Source organism: Muscardinus avellanarius, assembly GCF_963383645.1.
Source record: "Muscardinus avellanarius genome assembly, chromosome: 7".
NCBI classification, from domain to species: Eukaryota; Metazoa; Chordata; class Mammalia; order Rodentia; family Gliridae; genus Muscardinus; species Muscardinus avellanarius.
Window position 1 is genome coordinate 89,071,833 of NC_137793.1, and position 18,974 is coordinate 89,090,806.

The following is an 18,974-nucleotide window of genomic DNA, read 5'->3' on the forward strand; positions in this document are numbered from 1 at the left end:
TCGGCAACTTAGCAAGACCCTGTTTCAAAATAAAAACAGGAGTGGGGGTGTAGCTCAGTCAGACACAGAATACCTCTGTGTTCAATCCCTAGTACTACAAAAAAACAATAAAAATAAAGCTATTGCTAACATGGAATATAAAGCAAAATTATAAGGTAATTCGTGGTGTGTGTGTGTGTGTGTGTGTGTGTGTGTGTGTTGTATTTTTTGTTTGTTTGTTACTGGCGATTGAAACCAGGGCATTCTAACTCTGAGCTATACACCCAGTCCTATTTTAGTTTTTATTCTGAAACAAGGTTTCACTAAATTGCTGAGGCTATACTGGAATCTGCAATCCACCTGTCTCAGCCTCCCAAGTAGTGGGATTACAAGTGTGTGCTACCCTGCCTAGCTAATACTACTGTTTGTAAAGCATTGTTAGAACTTTATTTTTCAAATTGCTTACTGATTATATATATATATTTCCGTACTGATGAAGCTTTGTTATTTTAGGGTAGTTTGATACGTGGAACTGAACCCAATTCTGCATGAAGTACTTAAGGTGGGCAATATTTTTTGCTTAAAAACATGTCATGACAATGAAGAAATTAGACTAGTTCTTATATGGCCCCCATATACACTGAAGAGAATTCTGTTTAAAAATGCTTTTCGGTCAGCGTGGTGGTGTGAGCCCATCATGGCAGCCTGGGAGGCTGAGGCAGGAGGATCATTTGAGCCCAGGAGTTCGAAGCCACCTAGTGAAACCCCATCTCAAATAAATAAATAAATAAATAATAAATAGAAATGTTTAGAGTTTCCAGAAACATTTTGCACGAGCTAAGTACTGATACACTACACCAATAGAGAAACCAACACCAGTGCCCGATTTCTTGACCTGTGTGCTTCTCCCACCTTGACGCGTTGGCTGGGGCAGAGTCGGAGGCTCTTCTGCTGCAGCCTCTGCAGCGCCTCGCTGGCTGCCATGCGCCGGTAATTGCTCAATACCATTTGGCTGACTGAGTGAATACAAAGTGTCTACAGGAAATGGTCCTTCATCAGCTCTTAGAAGCTCCTGAAAACATGCTGACGGTGCTCCTGCAGAGGACCACACCCTCCTCCCCACACTCCCTGACTTTGGTTGCCATATTGGTTTCACCAGAGGGTGGGAAATAAAACACTCCATGCCAGTTGTACCGACCATGGGAGAATCCCACAGGCCCGGGATCCCCTCATGCCACAGATCTAGGTTTTCCCGTTGCTCTTGCTCTCCTTCTCCCTAAATCTGGACCCCGTTCGGTTTTGCCCAGTGTTTGGCTGAATATACGTCTGGCTCTGATATCGATTATTCCGCTTCCTCCCTACTTGTTCCCCTCCCTCTGCCAAATCCTTGTGTGTGCAGCTCTTCCCTGTTCCCATAGCCTCTCCTGAACTGGGAGAAGACGGGACGTGCCTCAGCAGCTGCCCCGTCGTGAGTCATGTCTGCAGGCCTGCCAACAAAGGAGTGAGGAGGGCTGGGCCTTAGGGCGCGGAGAAGGAAAGGGATTTTCACTGGTTGTCAGAAAATGGGCACAGGGAGGGAGCTCTTTGGGAGCATTACAGGCTAGTGAGATAGCTGAGGATTGAGTTAATTAACCAGGAGCTAAGCCCTCAACACAGGCCATATGCAGATGTATTTTAGAAACACCTCCTCCCAAAGAGTCCCTGTACAAATTTCCATTGGTACGGTAAATGTAACTCGCTATCAATCTGTGAGCAAATAGACACCAACCTGCGAGCACAGTAGATACATAGATATCATCACTCCCATTATACGGATAAGAAAACTGATGCCCAGAGTGGTCACAGAGCCAGAGTTTTATCTAAGGCCACAGGGCCAGAGAGTAGAAGAACAAGGGTAGTATCTGAAACTTCTAAGCTCTGGTCTAGTAACACCCTGTATGTAAAGACACATAATATCTTTATCCACAACACGATTATTCACTTGGAATGCTGGTCCAGTGACCTGCCGTATGTGGGTTTCACCTAATCCCTTTACCTTACATTACTAAGACATTTTCCCAGGGTCTGTCTGGTCCTCACCCTTTGTGTCAAAACCCTTTCACATCTGCTTGATCTGCTGGCTTCCTGGGCTCAGTCACCCTTCGTGTATTTCTGTTGCACTAAGGGTGTCAGCTGACATCAAGAATGAGGAAAAAAAGCAAAGGGGATGAATTTGCAGGATACCTAACTCATTCTTCTGGTTAGTCTCCATCCTTTAACATACAAGAAAGATACAGCCTCAAAAATTAGCCCAACAAGAACTGAGGATGGAAAGAATCAAGATGGTACCAAAGAACACCAAACTTGTAAACAGCCCACTATCTTCTTTGCCCAGGACCACAGGACCTGTGAGCTACATGGCCCAGAGCAAATTCTGCTGATCCTGGGGCCCCAAAACATAGAGCCCTAGAAATAGCCTTTATCCTCATCTCCACAATGTCTTGAGGGCCTCACCAAGGATTTCCCAAGAATGATGCAAGTTAAGGCTGAAATTAGCAAAAATAAAGGAAAGCCATATAAGTTATGCACTTATATGTTAGAGAATCCTTGGGTGCCGTATAGCACAACGCCTCTGATTTTAGAGTAGAAGAAAGCTGCACTGGTTCATACAATTATATCAAGAGCACCTACCATGGGGCTTGTCACAGAGCTCAGCTCAGTAAGCAGCTGTCTAATAAATGGGCAGATAGGTGGAGTAGGTTGAGATCACATCAGAAGACAGAGACATAACCAGGATTAAAAGATCTAGAATAATCTCTAACCATATGAATTTTTTTTAATCTTAAGAATTGTCACAAATATGGTTTTTTTTTACGCCCATTAGTTGATTTAATCCTGACAATAAACCCAAGTAGACCTTGTTAATGTCCACCTTACCTGTGAGGAACTTAAGGCCCAGGAGTTGAAGCAACTTGCCCAACATCACAAACTCAGTCAACGGCAGAGCTCGGATGTGAACCCAAATTTTTCTGACTTAGAAATTCAAGAGACACTCCACTCCAGCACCCAACCCCTTTGGCAGGGGTCGCCTCAGTGGATATGTTTCCTTGGCCTCAGGGGATCTTCCAGAGTCTCTCCTTGGCCGTCAGTACACACTGAAGAGGGAAGAGCTTTCAGGATTTTTCTACAAACATGGAAGGAAACTGGTCCACAAATGGGCATCAAACTTCTCTCAAATCCATGATTAAATCAGACACATTGGGAAATGGAATTTTTAAAAGATGCTCTTTCCTTTATACTCTTTCTAAATAGTTCTCACTCGAGACATTCAGCCATATCCAATCAGCCCAAACACCAGGCTGCACGCAGAGCCACCTATGAAATAGTAGCCAAGCAAATCCTGATCAGAACCAATGATCTCTGACTCCTGACCAAGTCCTACATTGCTTTTTTCTTAGCAATCAGGGCCGTCCTTCTCCTCTCCCAACCTCACAGCATCCCCACACATGCTCCTGGTCTTTTTGAATGGAAGCAGTTCCTTACCGGATATCCCCACGAGCCATTCCCTGCCTGGAACTTGGAGTAGTAGCTGCTCCGGCTGGTAGTCCCATAGTTGTTATAATTGTCAGCCAAGCCATCGTACATGGAACCTGCAGGGCAGAGGAAGGGGGTTAGAGCAGAGGTGGCCATGATCTTCACCCACTCTTTTCCCTAGGGCATCGCCCCGCATCCAGGTGTACCCCGCCCATGGAGGAGAACGGTCTGAGCTCCTTGGGGAGGAGGGGGAGGAGCGGGTCATCTTCTTGCCATCGCCATCTCTTTCCACCTCCTCCACAGCCATGACCACCACAGACCACTGCAGGGACAGCACTGAATCTTGGCTCCCCCACTTCTTGGGGCTGGTTGACACCTACAGGTTAAAAGTTGGCCTGGAGGGCCATGGAGCACCGCCGTTCCAGTCCAAGGAATCAGAACTCCATGTTCCACAAAGATCACTTCCCCACTCGGGGTAGGCAGGCAGGATCTTGACATCCCAGGTCCAGAGGCCCAAGGTCAGAGCCACAGAGCAGCGAAGGCTGATGAGAGTCTGATTCCGGTCGGGACTCTGGATTCAAACCTAAGCCCGGCCCCAACAGGTGAGCAGGTCAGCCTTCCTCCCCTTCCTTCATCTCCGAGGTCCCCTGGAGCTGGAAGCTGGGGAAGGGGGAGCAGCAAGCAACCTCAAAGGCCCTGTGAGGATTAATTAATGTTTTTGCAGTGCGTGAAGACCCACAAATGACAGGCTCCGCAGGAGGACAGAGTGTCATTAGGGTTATTAGCGGCAAAGCGGCTTTGAATCACAGAAAGAAGGATTTGGGGTTCCTGGTGGGGCCACCCCCCACTTCTCCCTTTCACCAGACTGAGGGGAGAATCTAAGGGACAACCCCAACTCCAGAGGACTTACTCCTGACTTTTCTTACCTGTTCCCCTTGCTGAATCTGCCTTCTACCCTCAGCCATAACCATCAAATCTCACCTGTTCTCCTAAGCCAAGCTCAGGACTTCACCTCTTCCAAGAAGCCCTTTCCAGCCAGCTCTGCCCAAGGCAATCCTTCTGGCCTCTGAACACATGCTATCCTGTATTCTGTACCCCAAGTCACACTCTTGTCTGGTGTCCCATTCCCTTGGCCACCCTAGGAGCTCTGTGAGGGGCAAGCATGGCTCTGCGGGCTGACTTCCAGAGCAAGGCTTGCTCCATACTACTGAAAATCCACCCTCTGGGAGCAGGCTGTGGTGGTCCATGCTTGTAATCCCAGCGTTCAGGAGGCTGAGACAGGAGGATCACGGTTCATGGCCAGCCTTGGGTCCTTTGCAACTCAGTGAGACCTTGTTTCAAAATAAAGAATAAAAAATAGGGCTGGGGTGTAGCTCAGAGGTAGAATGCCCCTGGGTTCCATCCCTAGTACTACAAAAAAAAAAAAAAAAAAAAAGCACCCTTTGGGAATGAAGGTAAACAAGGCCCAGTGAGAGCCTCCTCGCACGGATACTGTGCATCCCTCTTCTCCAAAGCCATGGTCAAACTTCCCATCTGAAACCTGTCTAGAGGGAGTGGCTAGCTTTCCATCTCAGCTGGCTCTGTCAGCCCCTGTCCTTTTGCCACACCAACTGAAACACTAAGTTATCTGAGCTGGGAGCAATGGGAATAGCCAAGGGGCAGCTTTGGAATGAGGCCAGCATCCTGCCTGGGATCATGCCCTCTGTCCAGTACCCCATGACCACCCACAACAGGGCACAGCCGCTGGCTCCCATCCACTATCATGGAGGACCCACTAGACATCAGGGCTATTGGACTGTGCAGTCACAACTTGCCCTGGGAGGCTAGAGGAGTTCTAGCCTAGAATCCAGAAATTGGTTCTAGCCTTGGGAAAGACGCATGCAGTCTCTGGGCCTCAGCTTCCTGTTCTGTTAAAAGACAGGGGTTGTGGAGTTGGGCGTGGTGGCACACATCTGTCATCTTAGTACTTGTGAGGCTGAGACAAGAGGACCACAGGTTGGTGGCCAGCCCCAGCAAGCCCTCAACTTAGTGAGATCCTGTTTTAAAAAAATTAAAAAGGGCTGGCAGTCTAGTTCAGAAATAGAATATCCCTGGATTCCATCCCCTGTACCACAAAAAAGACGGAGTTGGTTTCTTTGCATCCCAAAGGCCCTATATAGCCCCAGTGTTCCACAGTAATCCAGTTACAGCGACAGGGGCCTGACAGCATTAGGAGGAGCCTGACTTGTCTTCTCCTGAGATAGAGCTCAGCTTTCCATTGCCTCCTTAGCTCCCTGCTTCGGGGTCCTTTTGGGGGCTTCCTCACTACTGAAAGCCCCAGAAGCCTACCCCTACAGGCCCTGGGACCAGGCCCTGCTTTTTTTTTTTTTTTTTTTTTTTGGTACTGGGGGTGGAACCCAGAGGCTTTCTACCTCTGGGTTATACTCCCAGCCCTATTTTTATTTTAATTAATTAATTAATTAATTAACTAATTTGCAGGTCTGAAGATGGAACCCAGGGACATTTGACCTCCGAGCTACACCCCCTGTCCTATTTTTTATTCTTTATTTTGAAACTGGATCTCACTGAGTTGCAAAGGGCCTCTCTAAGTAGCTGAGGCTGTCCACGAACCGCGATCCTTGGGTCTCAGCCTCCTGAATGCTGGGATTACAAGCGTGCGCCACCACGCCCAGCTCTATATTTTATTTTGAAACAGGGTCTCACTTAAGTTGCTGAGAGCCTCACTAAGTAGCTAGGCTGGCTTCAAACCTGCGTGATCCTCCTGCCTCAGCCTCCCAAGCGCGGGGATTACAAGCGTGCACCACCATGCCTGGTGGCACCACTTCTTAAAGGCTTTCCTCTGTGGGCAAAGGTCTGAGACTCAGCCTTGGCACACATGGCCTCTCCCTTCTCCAGGCTGCTGTGAGTGCAGGTTGCCTGCTTCTCGCCCTTTCTCCACAGCTGCTCCTCTGGAGAGACTGGAGGAGTCTTGTGGGTTCCATCACCCAGAACTAGCTAGTGTTCATTAGGGAAGAGGCTGCAGCCAGGCACATGCACAGTCAGGACCATAGGGAGCTGACAGCCAGGTCCCGAGGGCCTCCCCTCCATCCATCCTACTTGAAAGGCTTGGCAGGCCAGAGTGTGCTTGGCTCTCACCCCATGAGCGAGTATTTCTCACTAAAGGGCAGGCGAGGGTCAGCCAGCTGCTTCCGGATGGAAAATCTGGGGTGGTGACAGACAAGAAGTTCTACAGAGCCCCAGGGAAGCCGCCTACTCAGAGAGGCATCCCCCAAGGCTCCACTGGGCCCCCGCCCCTTGTGAGAGGAGGCCAATCAGCTCCCTCTAGGTTTGGAGATGAAGCATCCCCTCTTTCCCCAGCCTGTACCTGCCCCACGGCCTTCTCATGCTCTTTTCTGTGTGAAGGTGGGGACTGCTGCAGAGGCAGGGGTGGGTACATGGAAATATAGAGGCAGCAGGTGGATGTCCTACCATCCCCAAGCTTGTCGCCAGGTCTCAGCAATGACTGGTGAAGACAGATGTGGGCTGTCATTCTCACTTGGTTGGGCTAAGGTCTCCGGGCCCTGCCAGGCAGCTCCAGAAGGCATCCTCCAAGACTTACCTGCAATTAGGGGACCACCTGGCTCTGTGTAAGAGTGAGGTTGCCATCACACCAGCCAGCACTGCCTCTCTACAGAAGGTAGCTGAACTTATAGCAGGGGTGACAAGGGATGGGAGGAGTCCAGAGATGTCACACACCTGAAGTTACACTTAAAAGTGTGCCATATACTAAAGGAACAGGTGGCAGGTGAGTCCTGTCTATAAGGAAAACACTCCCACACATAAAGCTATTTTCTCCCCCTCCTGATCCCAGGGTATTTGGCTGGTATGAAATGTCTGGTAAGAGTCAAGTTCAACAGCAAGGACCTGGAGCTTCTCATTTAGTGTAATAGTGCTAATTCACTTTTCTCTCTGGTCCCCCATTTCTAGAGCGCTCGCTTCTAGAAAGCCTTTTCCGATGAAGATCCCTGCATCTCTCTCATGCCTGTACCACTCTCCACCATCAGGTATTTAGGGAACTTTTGAAAGCAAGAGCCTTATCTTCTTTCCCTGGGATCTTGGGCCCAGGCCACTGCACCAGCTGGGCTGGGCCTAGGTGGCCCTAAGCTGGCCCTTTTTGTCAACCAGCTCTTCTCCTCTGCCCAGCCCTGTGGCGAAGGTCCTCTGCTGCTTGGTGCCTGGTGCCTAGAGGTTCAACCTCCCCATTTCATGCCAAATGGAATCAGAATTCTCAAATTCTACTTAACTAGGCTTTCCTCTACCCAAGGAGGTCTCTGGTGAGTGATGTAAATTGGGACAAGAGAGGAGCTGTGTGTAGTTCCAGATACCCAAGGCCATCTCCTGGAGGAGGACTCTTGGTTTCGGTAAAGAGAGATAATCCTAGCACCCAGTTAAGCCCACAGAATTACCCCCATCCTCCCAGCTGAGCCTCTGCCCGCCCACTGTGGCCTCCAGATGGGCGCACTCACCAAGAGTAAAAGATGGCAGCTTGTGAGTAAAGCTGGCCGCTGGCCAAACTTGTATGTCATCTTCAGCAGAAGTCTGCTCACCCATAGAACCCCAAGGTCACTGTGCAAGAACCTCTGAGCAGCTATTGCTTTCCCTAATGCACGAGAAATACAAGTTGCTCTGTCCATGTAGCTTGTCTCATTTTGTGCCAACGTGAAATTTCAGTGTGTACAACCACGCCAGAAAGTCTGCCACTCAGATCGCTGTCCCTGCAGCAGCTTCCTTTGGTGCCCCCAAACAACCTTACTGGAAGATTCTGTGTCACGGGGACAACCCAGGCATTCTCATCTACCAAAACTTTGAAAATGGAGGCAGCTGCTTCTGACGATCTGTGGCATTCTTTCTCCCGTGGGGACAGGCCAACCATCACAGAGATGACTCATCCTCTCCCACCTCCAGCTTTCAAATAGGTCACACCCACTGCACCTGAAACATTCTTTCTCTTCTTCTCAGCCAATCCCTCTCCGTGCATTTAAAACCTTGCACAAAATCAGCTCCCCAAGGTGACCCCACCCAGCCCTGAGCACGCCAAACCCTCCAGTGTAACCACGTCAGCACTCGCGCCAACTGCTGTACTTACTCTGGTGGCTCATGTGTCCCTTGGAGTGTGGTGTCTGTGCTTTCTGTGTGTGTTTGTATGTCCACACTGACACTTTCTTCCAGAAGGCAGGGCCTGGATTTCCCGTGTCAGCTGAGAGCTCCCTAAGCAAGGGATCTTTACTTCAATTAGATCCATCCCCCATTCCAGGACTAGCTTCTACAGAGAAAAGGCTCTCAGGGCATCGGCCTGCCTGACCAAAAGGCAGCCCAGAGAGGCAAAAGGCACCTGAGAGCACCCTCCATCTCTCCACTTCTCCAAAATCCCTCTCCTTGCTGGGCAGGAGGATGTGTCACAGGCAAGCTGCCTGGAGCTTTATCTCTCACTAACTCTGTGTAGCATAAGGCTGATGCCTCTTCTGGATTCTTTTACACTTGAATCAAACCACCTTTCCCTCAGCATGAAGTGCTGGAGAAAGAAACCCATTGTCTTTCAGCCTGAAAACGCCTTTCCCTCACCCGCTGACATCTCCTCCATCCATGGCGTCCAGGTCTAAGGCCACAGTGAGCAGAAGTTAAATAAGGGAACAAGAACGGCTGGGAAGACATGCCTGAGACAGTGTCCCTCTGAGATGTTCACGAGTGGGCAGGAGTGGGCTGTGCAGGCAAGACGAGCCGCATGCCTCCGGGGGAAGAGAGACCGGCCCTCTGCCTGGCTGCTGGGAGCGCCGTGGACGTCCTTCCCGCTCCGGAGCTTCCAGGAGCCTGAGAAGGGCAAGGAGTTCGGCACCAGAGTTCAGACACTCTGGTGTGGTTCTTGGCCTTTCCCCGGGCACATGTACTGAACAGAAATGCTGAAACAAATTGGGCTGCTAGGGCCCGGGCGCTCTCTCCTCTCCCTCACCAGCACACGTGACTCCCCAGGGCTCTGCTGGGACGTGTTTGAGCGAGCTCTACCAGAATCCTGCTGCTGCGTCTGATAATCCATGCATGGCCACCACCAAAACCCGCGCACTGGGAGGAGCGTGGGGCATCCTGTGGGGAAAGGCCCGGTGCAGGGGGCAGGGCAGGGGGTTAGAGTGGACAGAGCCGGAGTCGGACCTGGCCACCTGTGAGGGAGGGCTCCAGAGTAAAAGCCTGTCTCTAGCAAGTCCTACGTTGGGGGGGGGAGAGAGATCAGGGTACAGGGGTGATCCCTGTGCTGGGCTCTGCTGGGCTTATGGGTGAACAGAGAATGGGGACTAGAACAATAGTTTCAGATCTTTGCTATACAGAGAATTGCCTGGGAGATTTTAAGTGCTGCAGCTGTCCATTAGGTCTTCCATACTGACTAAATCAGAACCTCTGAAGAGCTAGACCCAGGCATTTGCTTTTGTTTTTTTTTTTTTTTTAATTCCCAGGTAGCTGAGCACAGTGGTGTACACTTGTAATCCCAGTTAGTACTTGGGAGGCTGAGACAGGAGGATCACAGGTTTGAGGCCAGCCTCAGCAATTCAGCAAGACCTTGTTTCAAAATAAAAATTAAATAAATAAAATAAAAAGGGCTAGGGTAAGCCAGGTATGGTGGCACACGCTTGTAATTCTAGCATTTGGGAGGCTGAGACTGGAGGATCGTGGTTCACGGACAGCCTCAGCTACTTAGTGAGGCCTTCTGCAACTTAGGGAGACCCTGTTTCAAAATAAAGAATTAAAAAAATAGGGCAGGGGGTGTGGCTCGGAGGTCGAATGCCCTGGGTTCCACCCTCAGACCCGCAAAAAAAAAAAAAAAAAAAAAAAAAAAAAAGAATAAAAAAAGAAAAGAAAAAGGCTAAGGTATAGCTCAGAGATAGAAAGCCCTTGGGTTTAATCCCCAGTATATAAAAAAATTCCACTAATTCCATTGTGTAGCCAAGTTAGAACTTCACTTTTGGATTTGAGGGTGTTTGCAAGAGAGACGTGAGGAGCTAGGAGTGGCATGCCTTGGGGGAAGGAGCCTTTTTGCAAGCAGTTTGGGCAAAGGCCTTGCAGAGGTAGCTGCAAAAGAGGGTTGCCATCACTAAATTCTTGTGACAAGATCTGGCCCGACCTCTGGCAGATGCAGAGGCCCTGAGAGAGGCACTGGCTTGTCCAGCACTGCAAACTTGCCAGCAGCAAAGCCTGGCTGGCCTCCTACCACAGCACAGGTGTGAGATATACGCGTGTTACACGTGCGTGCATGGGGCTCCTGTGCACATGTGTAACTATATATATATATATATATATATGGAGCAAATGCATAGAAATGTGTGAGAGTGTTTGTTCATGTGAGGGGTGCAGGTATGCATACATGTAGGTGATGTGTATTGTATACAGGTACACGTGTATATATGTGTGGATCATGTATGTCAGTATATATGTAGATGCATGCACATGTATACATCATGTATACATGTGTGCACAAGCATTGTGCATTTGTGTGTCTATATATATGTGGGGAGTGTGTATATACATGTATGTGATATACGCCTACAAAGAACTTCAAGTAGATATCTAACATTCATCCATTCATTTGTTCAAACAAAATTTGTTCAAATAAAAGTCATACTCTGTCACAGAAGTACTTCTCAGGTTTTTAAACCTAAGTCAATTGACATATTGGCATTTATAATTTGGTACGGGGAAGAGGAATTCGCATTTTAAAAAATTCTTTGCCAAACCAGTGTGGTGGCACATGCCTATAATCACAATACTTGGGAGGCTGAGAAAGTAGTCCTTAGCAAGTGGTGAGACTCTCAGAAACCTAGCAAGACCCTATTTTAAAAAAATTCTTTGCCAAGGAACTCATCAAAGGACTAGATCCAGAGAAATAGTAGCATTTGCCATGAAACACCCCGGAATACTCAGCATTTTTGCATGTGTTGTAACAGGCCAACCGAAATTCTGGCTAAAATCCCAACTTTGAGCCAAGATACATGGTAAAGGAACAAGAATTAGTTCATTTGAAGTTTAATGAGCATGTTTTGCTGCTGGAACAAGCGAAAGCACAGATGGCCTCCTTCGCCATCTCTCATCTCAGCTTGGGTCCTGGGGAAAAAGCCCCAGAGTGCTGTCTGTCCACTGCCTGTGGTCAGGAAAGGGCAACTTTCAAGAGAGTAGAACAAACAGAAGCTTCCTCAGGCAGAGGTTCATGCTGAGACACAGCCCCACACAAACACAAAAGCCACCTGAGGCAGAGGCTCCCAGCTCCCTACCAAGCTGGCACAAAGCACCTCCTCAGAGCCTGAACAGGCTCAGGAACCACGGGGGGGGGGGGAGAGGGGGAGCCAAGCATCTCCCAACCTGGTGTCCTCCCAACCCTGACCCCTGAGCACATCGCAGCAGAGTCTCTGCCTTTCAGGTGGGAAACCGTACTGATTAGAAGAGAGGAGAACTACAGGTTCAAGGCTGAAATGAAGAATCAGACATTTCAGCAGGCAGCACAGAGCAGGCAAACAATGCTGGTGGTGTTAGAGTTCTCGGAAAGAAGTGACAGGGAAAAGGACACTCCTAGCTGGCATGGTGGTGCATGCCCGTCATCCCAGTACTAGGAAGGCTGAGGCAGGAGGATGGCAGGTTCAAAGCCAGCTCAGCAATTCAGCGAGACCCTCAGAAACTTAGGGAGCCCTTGTTTCAAAATAAAAAATAAAATAGGAGCCGGGCGTGGTGGCGCACGCTTGTAATCCCCGCGCTTGGGAGGCAGAGACAGGAGGATCGCACTGGTTCAGAGCCAGCCTCGCTGTCTTACGAGACCCTGTTTCAAAAAAAAAAAAAAAATAGGTCTGGGAGTGCAGCCCGGAGGTAGAAGGGCTTCCAGGAACCCCAGTACCACCAAAAGAACCCAAAAAATAAAATAAAATAGGTATGGGGGTGTATCTTAGAGGTAGAATGCTCTTGGGTTTAATCCCCAGTAAAGGAAAGAAGGGAAGAAGGAAGGAAGGAAGGAAGGAAGGAAGGAACAAAGGAAGGGAGGAAGGAGGGAGGGAGGGAAGAAAGGAAGGCTCCTTTTGTAGAACTTTGCATGTGATGTGTGTTCATGGTGATGGGGATATTTGGGTTTGGATCAAATGAAATTTGGGTCCAGCTTAGGAAAAGATTCCCAGTGCCATTGCAAATTCCATCTTTCAGGCTGTATAACCAGCGCCCAGCCCTCCACCCTCAAAGGGTAGCTCATTACCAGCCCCTGCAGGGCCTTGCCGATCCTCAGGGAGCTCAAGATTCCCTAGCAAAGGTTTTCAGCTAAACAGTCACATCCCCTCAGTTTCCTCTTGCTTCCCACACAGTTAGAGAAGAAAAGTATTTGTCACATGTTGGAACACCCTGACATACACAGAAGGCAATGCTGAAAAGCACAGAGGCGACGCTTCACGGTGTTCTCCAGATGGGAAGGAGGTTCAGAGCAACCTCTTCCTCCAGGGTGATGAGCCAGGGACACTGGCTCACTCACCCTGGGACACTGTGACTGCGTGCTATGTCTGTCTACTGTGCCGGGTTTCAGGGAGGGCGTGGGTGGGAGAGGGCATGGTGCCAGACTCCTTCCACAGGGGTCCTTCTCCCAGGCCTCTGCTCCCTTTGCTCTCACTGACAAGACAGAAAAGAACCCTGGTGAACAGGGGTCTGAGGCAAAGCTGGCTCTATCACTAGGACCATGGATAGCCAATTCCTGGCCATCCTTAACTGGGTACAAAGAACAGTGTCTACTCTGTCGGGCAACCTGCGGAGCAAAGCTGGTCTTCTTTAGTATGGGGGTTCTTAACTAGGGGACCCTGGGCAGGATCCAAGGGGCAGAAGAGTATCAAAGACCTCAGGGAAATGGACTCTTGGGTCTTGGAGGAAACTAAAGGAGAACTTGAATCTCTACAGATGGTAGGGTCCTTCCACAGTGGCCAACTCATCCCTCCCAAGCGTGGAAAGCAGGCTCATGGCGCGTAAACCAACGAAAAAGAGGGAGCTGAGTAGCGATGGAGAAAATAGGAAACGTTTGGGCGTTTCTGATGGAGAGGACAGAGAAATCTGATGAAAACAAAGCCAGATAAACCAGAAACACCGGCTTCAAGTGGCCCAACAGCCTTTTCCAGCTAGGATGCCGATGGGGAAACTGGCCCCCTTTAGGAACCTCCCCAGAGGCTCAGGGCCGAGGAGACACGCCCACAGGATCAGTCCCCGGAGTTTATAGACAGGTGTGCATTACCTACCAGGGTCAACCCTCACCTGGCTGAAACCTACTGGGTGACCTGGGGATTGAGATCCTAGCAGATAGATGTTACCCACAAAGATCAGGGCCAGAGCCAGCACTCCAGGATGGCAGACACTTGGCTAATGTCCCACTAGGTGGGGAGACACAGGGGTGTTTGGAGAACCCAAAGCCAGTTTGGGATTTTCCTGGGCTATGAGCCTGGAGCTGAGGGTGGGTGGAGTGGGGGTGGGGATAGAATAGGCAAGAGTAGGTGTGCCTAAGATGCCCTATTTGTGGCCAGAAGTGGGGGTACTGTCATTCCAAATCTACTTTCCAAAGAGCTAGTAAGCAGGACCAGGACACTAAACACAAGGGAAGTGACCCTCCTGTCTCAGGCTCCCAGATACTGGGATTACAGCCACGCACCCCCATGCTCAGCAACTAGCGAGATCCTATTTCCAAATAAAAAATAAAATAGGGCTGGGGATATAGCTCAAAGGTAGAATGCCCCTGGGCTTAATCCCAGTAACACACACACACACACACACACACACACACACACACACACACACACAGTGGAAATCTGTCAGAAGACCGGGCAGCGAGACAAGACCAAAGGGGGCTATGGCAGGCAATCCCCAAGAGCCATCTTCTCTACTTCAGCTCTAACCAGAGGCCACTCAGGAACAGGTGGAGCGAGAGACCAGCAGCCCCAGGTGGAGGGTGTGAGCTGGTGTGCGTCCCAGGTAGGTGACCGGGCAGGGAGCTGTCTCTTTTATCTCATTCTGCCTCTTTCCTCCTGCCCCTCATTCTCCTAGAGCCCGATTTAAATAAGTCCTGGTTGACCTGGACTGGTGTGAAGTATTCAGAGTCTTTAGCAGCGTTTTACTAAATTTAGCTAAATAAATGTAAACAGGTTGAAGTTTGCTAATGTATATTTCTTACTGGGAAACATTTGTATTAAAGTATTTGATTCAAAATCCTCCACCACCAATCACGCTGTCAGGTACTGCCCCTTCTTCCTTCAGTTTCGGGGGTCCTATCCCTTTCTTTTACCTCCCCCAATACACGCCTTGTCACTCACAGAGGTCTGGAACTCAGATTGGAAAAGTACCAGAGTGGGCTCAGCTGAGGTCTCTCTGAGACCAAGGGGAATCCCCATCCCTGCCATTCTCATGCCTACTCTTTCCATAAGATGCTGGTTTCTACTTAAGCTTGGGAGGATAAGGAAAACGCAGTGGGAACAGGGTTTCTGCATTTGTTATTGTGTAAAGAGGGCATCTTGGAACCCTTCCTGTTTTCAAGGGGCGTCCTCGCCCCAGATGGCCTTCCCATCAGATCTGCCTCTTCCTAGTGCGAGGCTCCTGCCAAAGTTCTGGGGAATTCCAGGGACTTGTCCGGGCTCCCTCCGCTATCTCCTGAGCCCTCCCCCACAACTAGGGTCTCAGTGACAGTGATCGGCTCAGCCCACCGCAGCACACACCGGCCCCAGTCCGACTGGGTTCAGGCTCAGCAGGTCGCAGGGCGCCATTCACTGGGTGAAGGCGCAGGGCGTCAGGGCATCACAAAGCCGGGAGAGGATGGATGGGGGAGGTGGCTCCAGGCTCTGGGAACCTGGGGTGTCGGCAAGCAGACACAAGACAAGACAGAATGCAGATCTGGTTTCTGGAGCAGGAGGGGGAAGAGAACACCTTCCAGATCCAGGGCTCCAGGTACGGAGGTCTTCAGCCTCCAGAAGTGCCAGAGAGATGCTCCTGGCTATGTCCCTCTATGAGCTACAAAACCTTGCCCACTAGCGCGCTGTCCAGTTCCGGGTGCCGGCTAGCCAGTGGCCAGCCGCGACACCACCCCGAAGCAAGGGGCTGGAGCTCGGTTTCTGCACTTGGCACAGACTCTGCCTGGGTACGCAGACCCTGCATGGGACCGCTGCCCCAAGGCTCTCCATCCGCCTGGCCAACCCGCGCGCGGGCGCCGGGCCCTTACCTCGGTTGGAGTGACTCAGGGTGGACGACTGGGAGGACTTGGACTTCTGCCGCTTGACGGTCATCATCACCTGCTCCTGCACGCGCTGCCTGCCCGACGTGCCCGTCTTCATCTTCTGGTCCGACGGCAAAGCCAGTGTGGAGTTGTCCTGGTCCTGGAAGCATTCGTAGGCCAGGGCGGTCTTGAGCGGCGAGTGGTTCATGGTGGCGGGAGGTGCGGGCCGAGCCTGGAGAGCAGAGGCGCGGGAGGTGCAGCGGGCGGGCGGGCTGCTGAGTCGCTCTCAGCGGCTCCCTATGGCCATAGAGTAAGTGGTCCGCGAGAGGGCTGCCGGCAGCTGCTCCTGGCGCCTCCGCCCTGGCTCGTCCTTCCCCGGGCACTGGCGGGGCCCGCCCTCCGTCAGACAGGATATACCACCCCTGCCCTGCGCCACCCACTCCGCGGCCCAGACGCCGCCGCCGAGCTGCAGGGCGCTGCCGCTGCAGCGCGCTCAGGGGCAGGGCCGCCGGGCCCCTGTGTGGGAAGCTGTCCTGTTCTGCTAGCTCCTCCTTTCTCTCCCCGCGACGTGAGGCCCCGGGAGACGCCCCTCTGTCCCGTTCATTCGTGCTGGCTCATGGAGAAAATATGTTCTCAGCCCAGGAACGGAGGGAGACTTCTCTCTAGGAAAAAGAAGTCCTTCTTGTCCAGCCCCCCTGAGAGCAGGTGCCAGTCTCCATCGGTACTGATCATGTAAGAGACTAGCCCTGTCCTTGGGGCCTCCCAGGCTGAAGGCAGATGCGCCATTCCTGCCCAAAGGGACTGCTCAGTCTTATGGAGACTACTCCTTCTGCTCCAACGCAGCTTCCAGCTGGAAGGAACTGAAGCCAGGGCAGGGAGCCACACCGAGGGCCAGGAACGAAATGCGAAGCCACCAAGGAACACACCTGGTGCCTGTGGATCTGCCCCATACCACACCACACGGACAGTGCATCCTCCAGGAAACCCCATACTTGCCCCCCTGAGAACAATGCCTGGCATATTTCAGGCATTCAATAAAAATATGTTTCAATGGATGCATGAGTGAATGCTAGCTAGTTTAAGGTAAATTAAGTTTAACTTGAATCCCACCCAGATCCTTGCTGAAAAAAGTAGAAGCCACCTCACCTCTTAAAACAACCCCAGCAATGACATTATTCTAGGAGTGCCGCGTGCTTTCTCCCTGGTTGCACTCATACCCCTGGGGACACTCGAAGTGACACTTCATTCCAGGCATGCAGGCAGTCCTGTCAGTGTGTAGCCACAGCTGCATGTTTTTTTTTAAAAAGTACTTTAATTGGATTCTTTCTAAAAGGGATCACTCACCAGAAGCAAGTGATATTGAGCATCTTTTACACACACACCTCTCGATGTCTTGGGTGTTTTGTTCTGGACACCCATTACTAAACCATGTAGCAGTGGTCTGGTCGCCTTGGTTCTGGGGTCTCCACAAGCTGTGAGATGCTGTCCCTCTTGCTGTCATTTGTAATCACTGCTCACAGCTCACACACGTCACTTTTTGTTTGACCTTCTCATCTGCAAAGGAAGGGACGATCAGAAATCTGTGCTCCTTGAGGGTCATGTGTTAAGGAAGAGTCAAGGAGACTGGGCATCTCAGGGATCACAAGGAGGCCACTCGCTTACTTCCTGAGAGGTGGGTAGCTTATGCAGGGAGCCTCAGCTTTTTTCCCAGAAGGCATTCCTGGGAGCCATGTGCAGAGTAGTTGGTTGTAAAGCAGACCACAGGTTTCACTAGGAACGGTTTCAATAACTGAAGATTGTGCTCCTAAAATCTTTAGCAAAAAATAAAGTTTGAGATGTGACCAAAAACATGTCATAATTAGGTGCAAAAAAATGCAACACCTGTAACCCTTTATCATCACTTAATATCGTCAAGTTCTGCTTCTGGCTGTGCACTACCAGAACTGGACAGAGCCTTGGACACCGCTCAGCCCCGCTCTACACTTCACTGATAAAGAGAGAAGGGAGCTTGTTGATAGTGCCTCGGTTGATAAGTGGCAAAGCCTCCATCCTAATCAAGCCTGATGACTCCTAGTCCGGTGCTTGTTCCACCACACCATCCAGCCTCCCTTATAAAAGTCCTATAAAGTGGGCATTAAAGTAGAGTGCATACTGATTATACAAGGGCCCAAGTGTATTATAAAGTATACATGACAGCATATAAAAATGCAACTCCATTGTTTCACACATTTGGCCTATCTAAAACCTAATATGCTAGCCATAATAAACTTTAAGTCTTTAAATAATGATAATTTTGCTACCTTCTAAAATATAGGAAGGCCCTGAAGGAGGTGGTAAGAGCATCCCATAGTTTTATATTAAAAAAAACAAGTCCTTATGGAACTGATTATCTTTAAAATTGTTCCCAGGTATAAATTTCAGATTTTATACTCTACTCGTCTATTACTTTGGTATCGACATTATTTTGATGTATGGATAGCAATATTCAGCATTTACTACCCTCCCTCAAGCACCATGCCTTAGCCATGGTTCTTAGTCTGTTATACGGACCATGACAACCTTACAATGCCTTAAAGCCTCACAATGACCCCATCGCGATGAAGCATCATGATCCTTCTTTTGCAAATGAGGAAACTGAAGCTCAGTGAGGCGATTGTAACAGACAAGGCCAAGCACAGAGAGCCTGGACCCAGAGCCAGGCCCCCAGTGGCAGTGCCAAGCTGCCTTCTTTGTGATGAGAAGTGCGTCCAAACCTTCTGTGAATTAAGCTTTCAATAGCATCCATTCCTTCACATGACACAGAAGTCGGGCCATCTGGGTTCCAGTTCCAATTGTGTCACTACCTTGCTTCGTGATGTGCCCTGATGTCTCCTGTCCCCTGCACCAAATCTGTAGAGGGGATAGATTTGATGGGTGCGAATATCCACTCTAACCCTAAAATTGTCATTGCGATGTCACTCGTGGGGTTTGCAGGTGGGAGACTCTTGAATCAGATCCTCTGGACAGTATTTTCTTTGTCTCTCCTACTCCCAACATCAAGTGGAAGGGAATCTCCAAGTGTTCAGAGAGAATGCTAAGCTAACTAACACCTGCTAAGCCATTCTGTACCTACCAGCAGCTGTTCTTTGCATGCATTGTTTTATCTAATCCTCCAAATAACTACTCCAAGAGGTATAATTTTGCAGAAGAGGAAACACATTGAGAAAGGCTAAGTCTAGATTTGAGCCAGGGTCTGGCTCCTGCCGTGGGAGAA

General features: G+C 50.1%; 1 protein-coding gene across 1 annotated transcript in view; it reads right to left on the reverse strand.

The window, feature by feature from the left end:
- Positions 1–15,929, reverse strand: part of PKP1 (plakophilin 1) — a gene marked incomplete at both ends in the record, with an annotated part of 48,639 nt that extends 32,710 nt beyond the window's left edge. Inside the window, 2 exons of the mRNA XM_080698969.1 lie at positions 3,502–3,608; positions 15,728–15,929. Coding sequence (XP_080555095.1) covers positions 3,502–3,608; positions 15,728–15,929 — 309 coding nt within the window. The remainder of the gene's footprint in view (positions 1–3,501; positions 3,609–15,727) is intronic.
- Between the last annotated feature and the right edge of the window lie 3,045 nt (positions 15,930–18,974).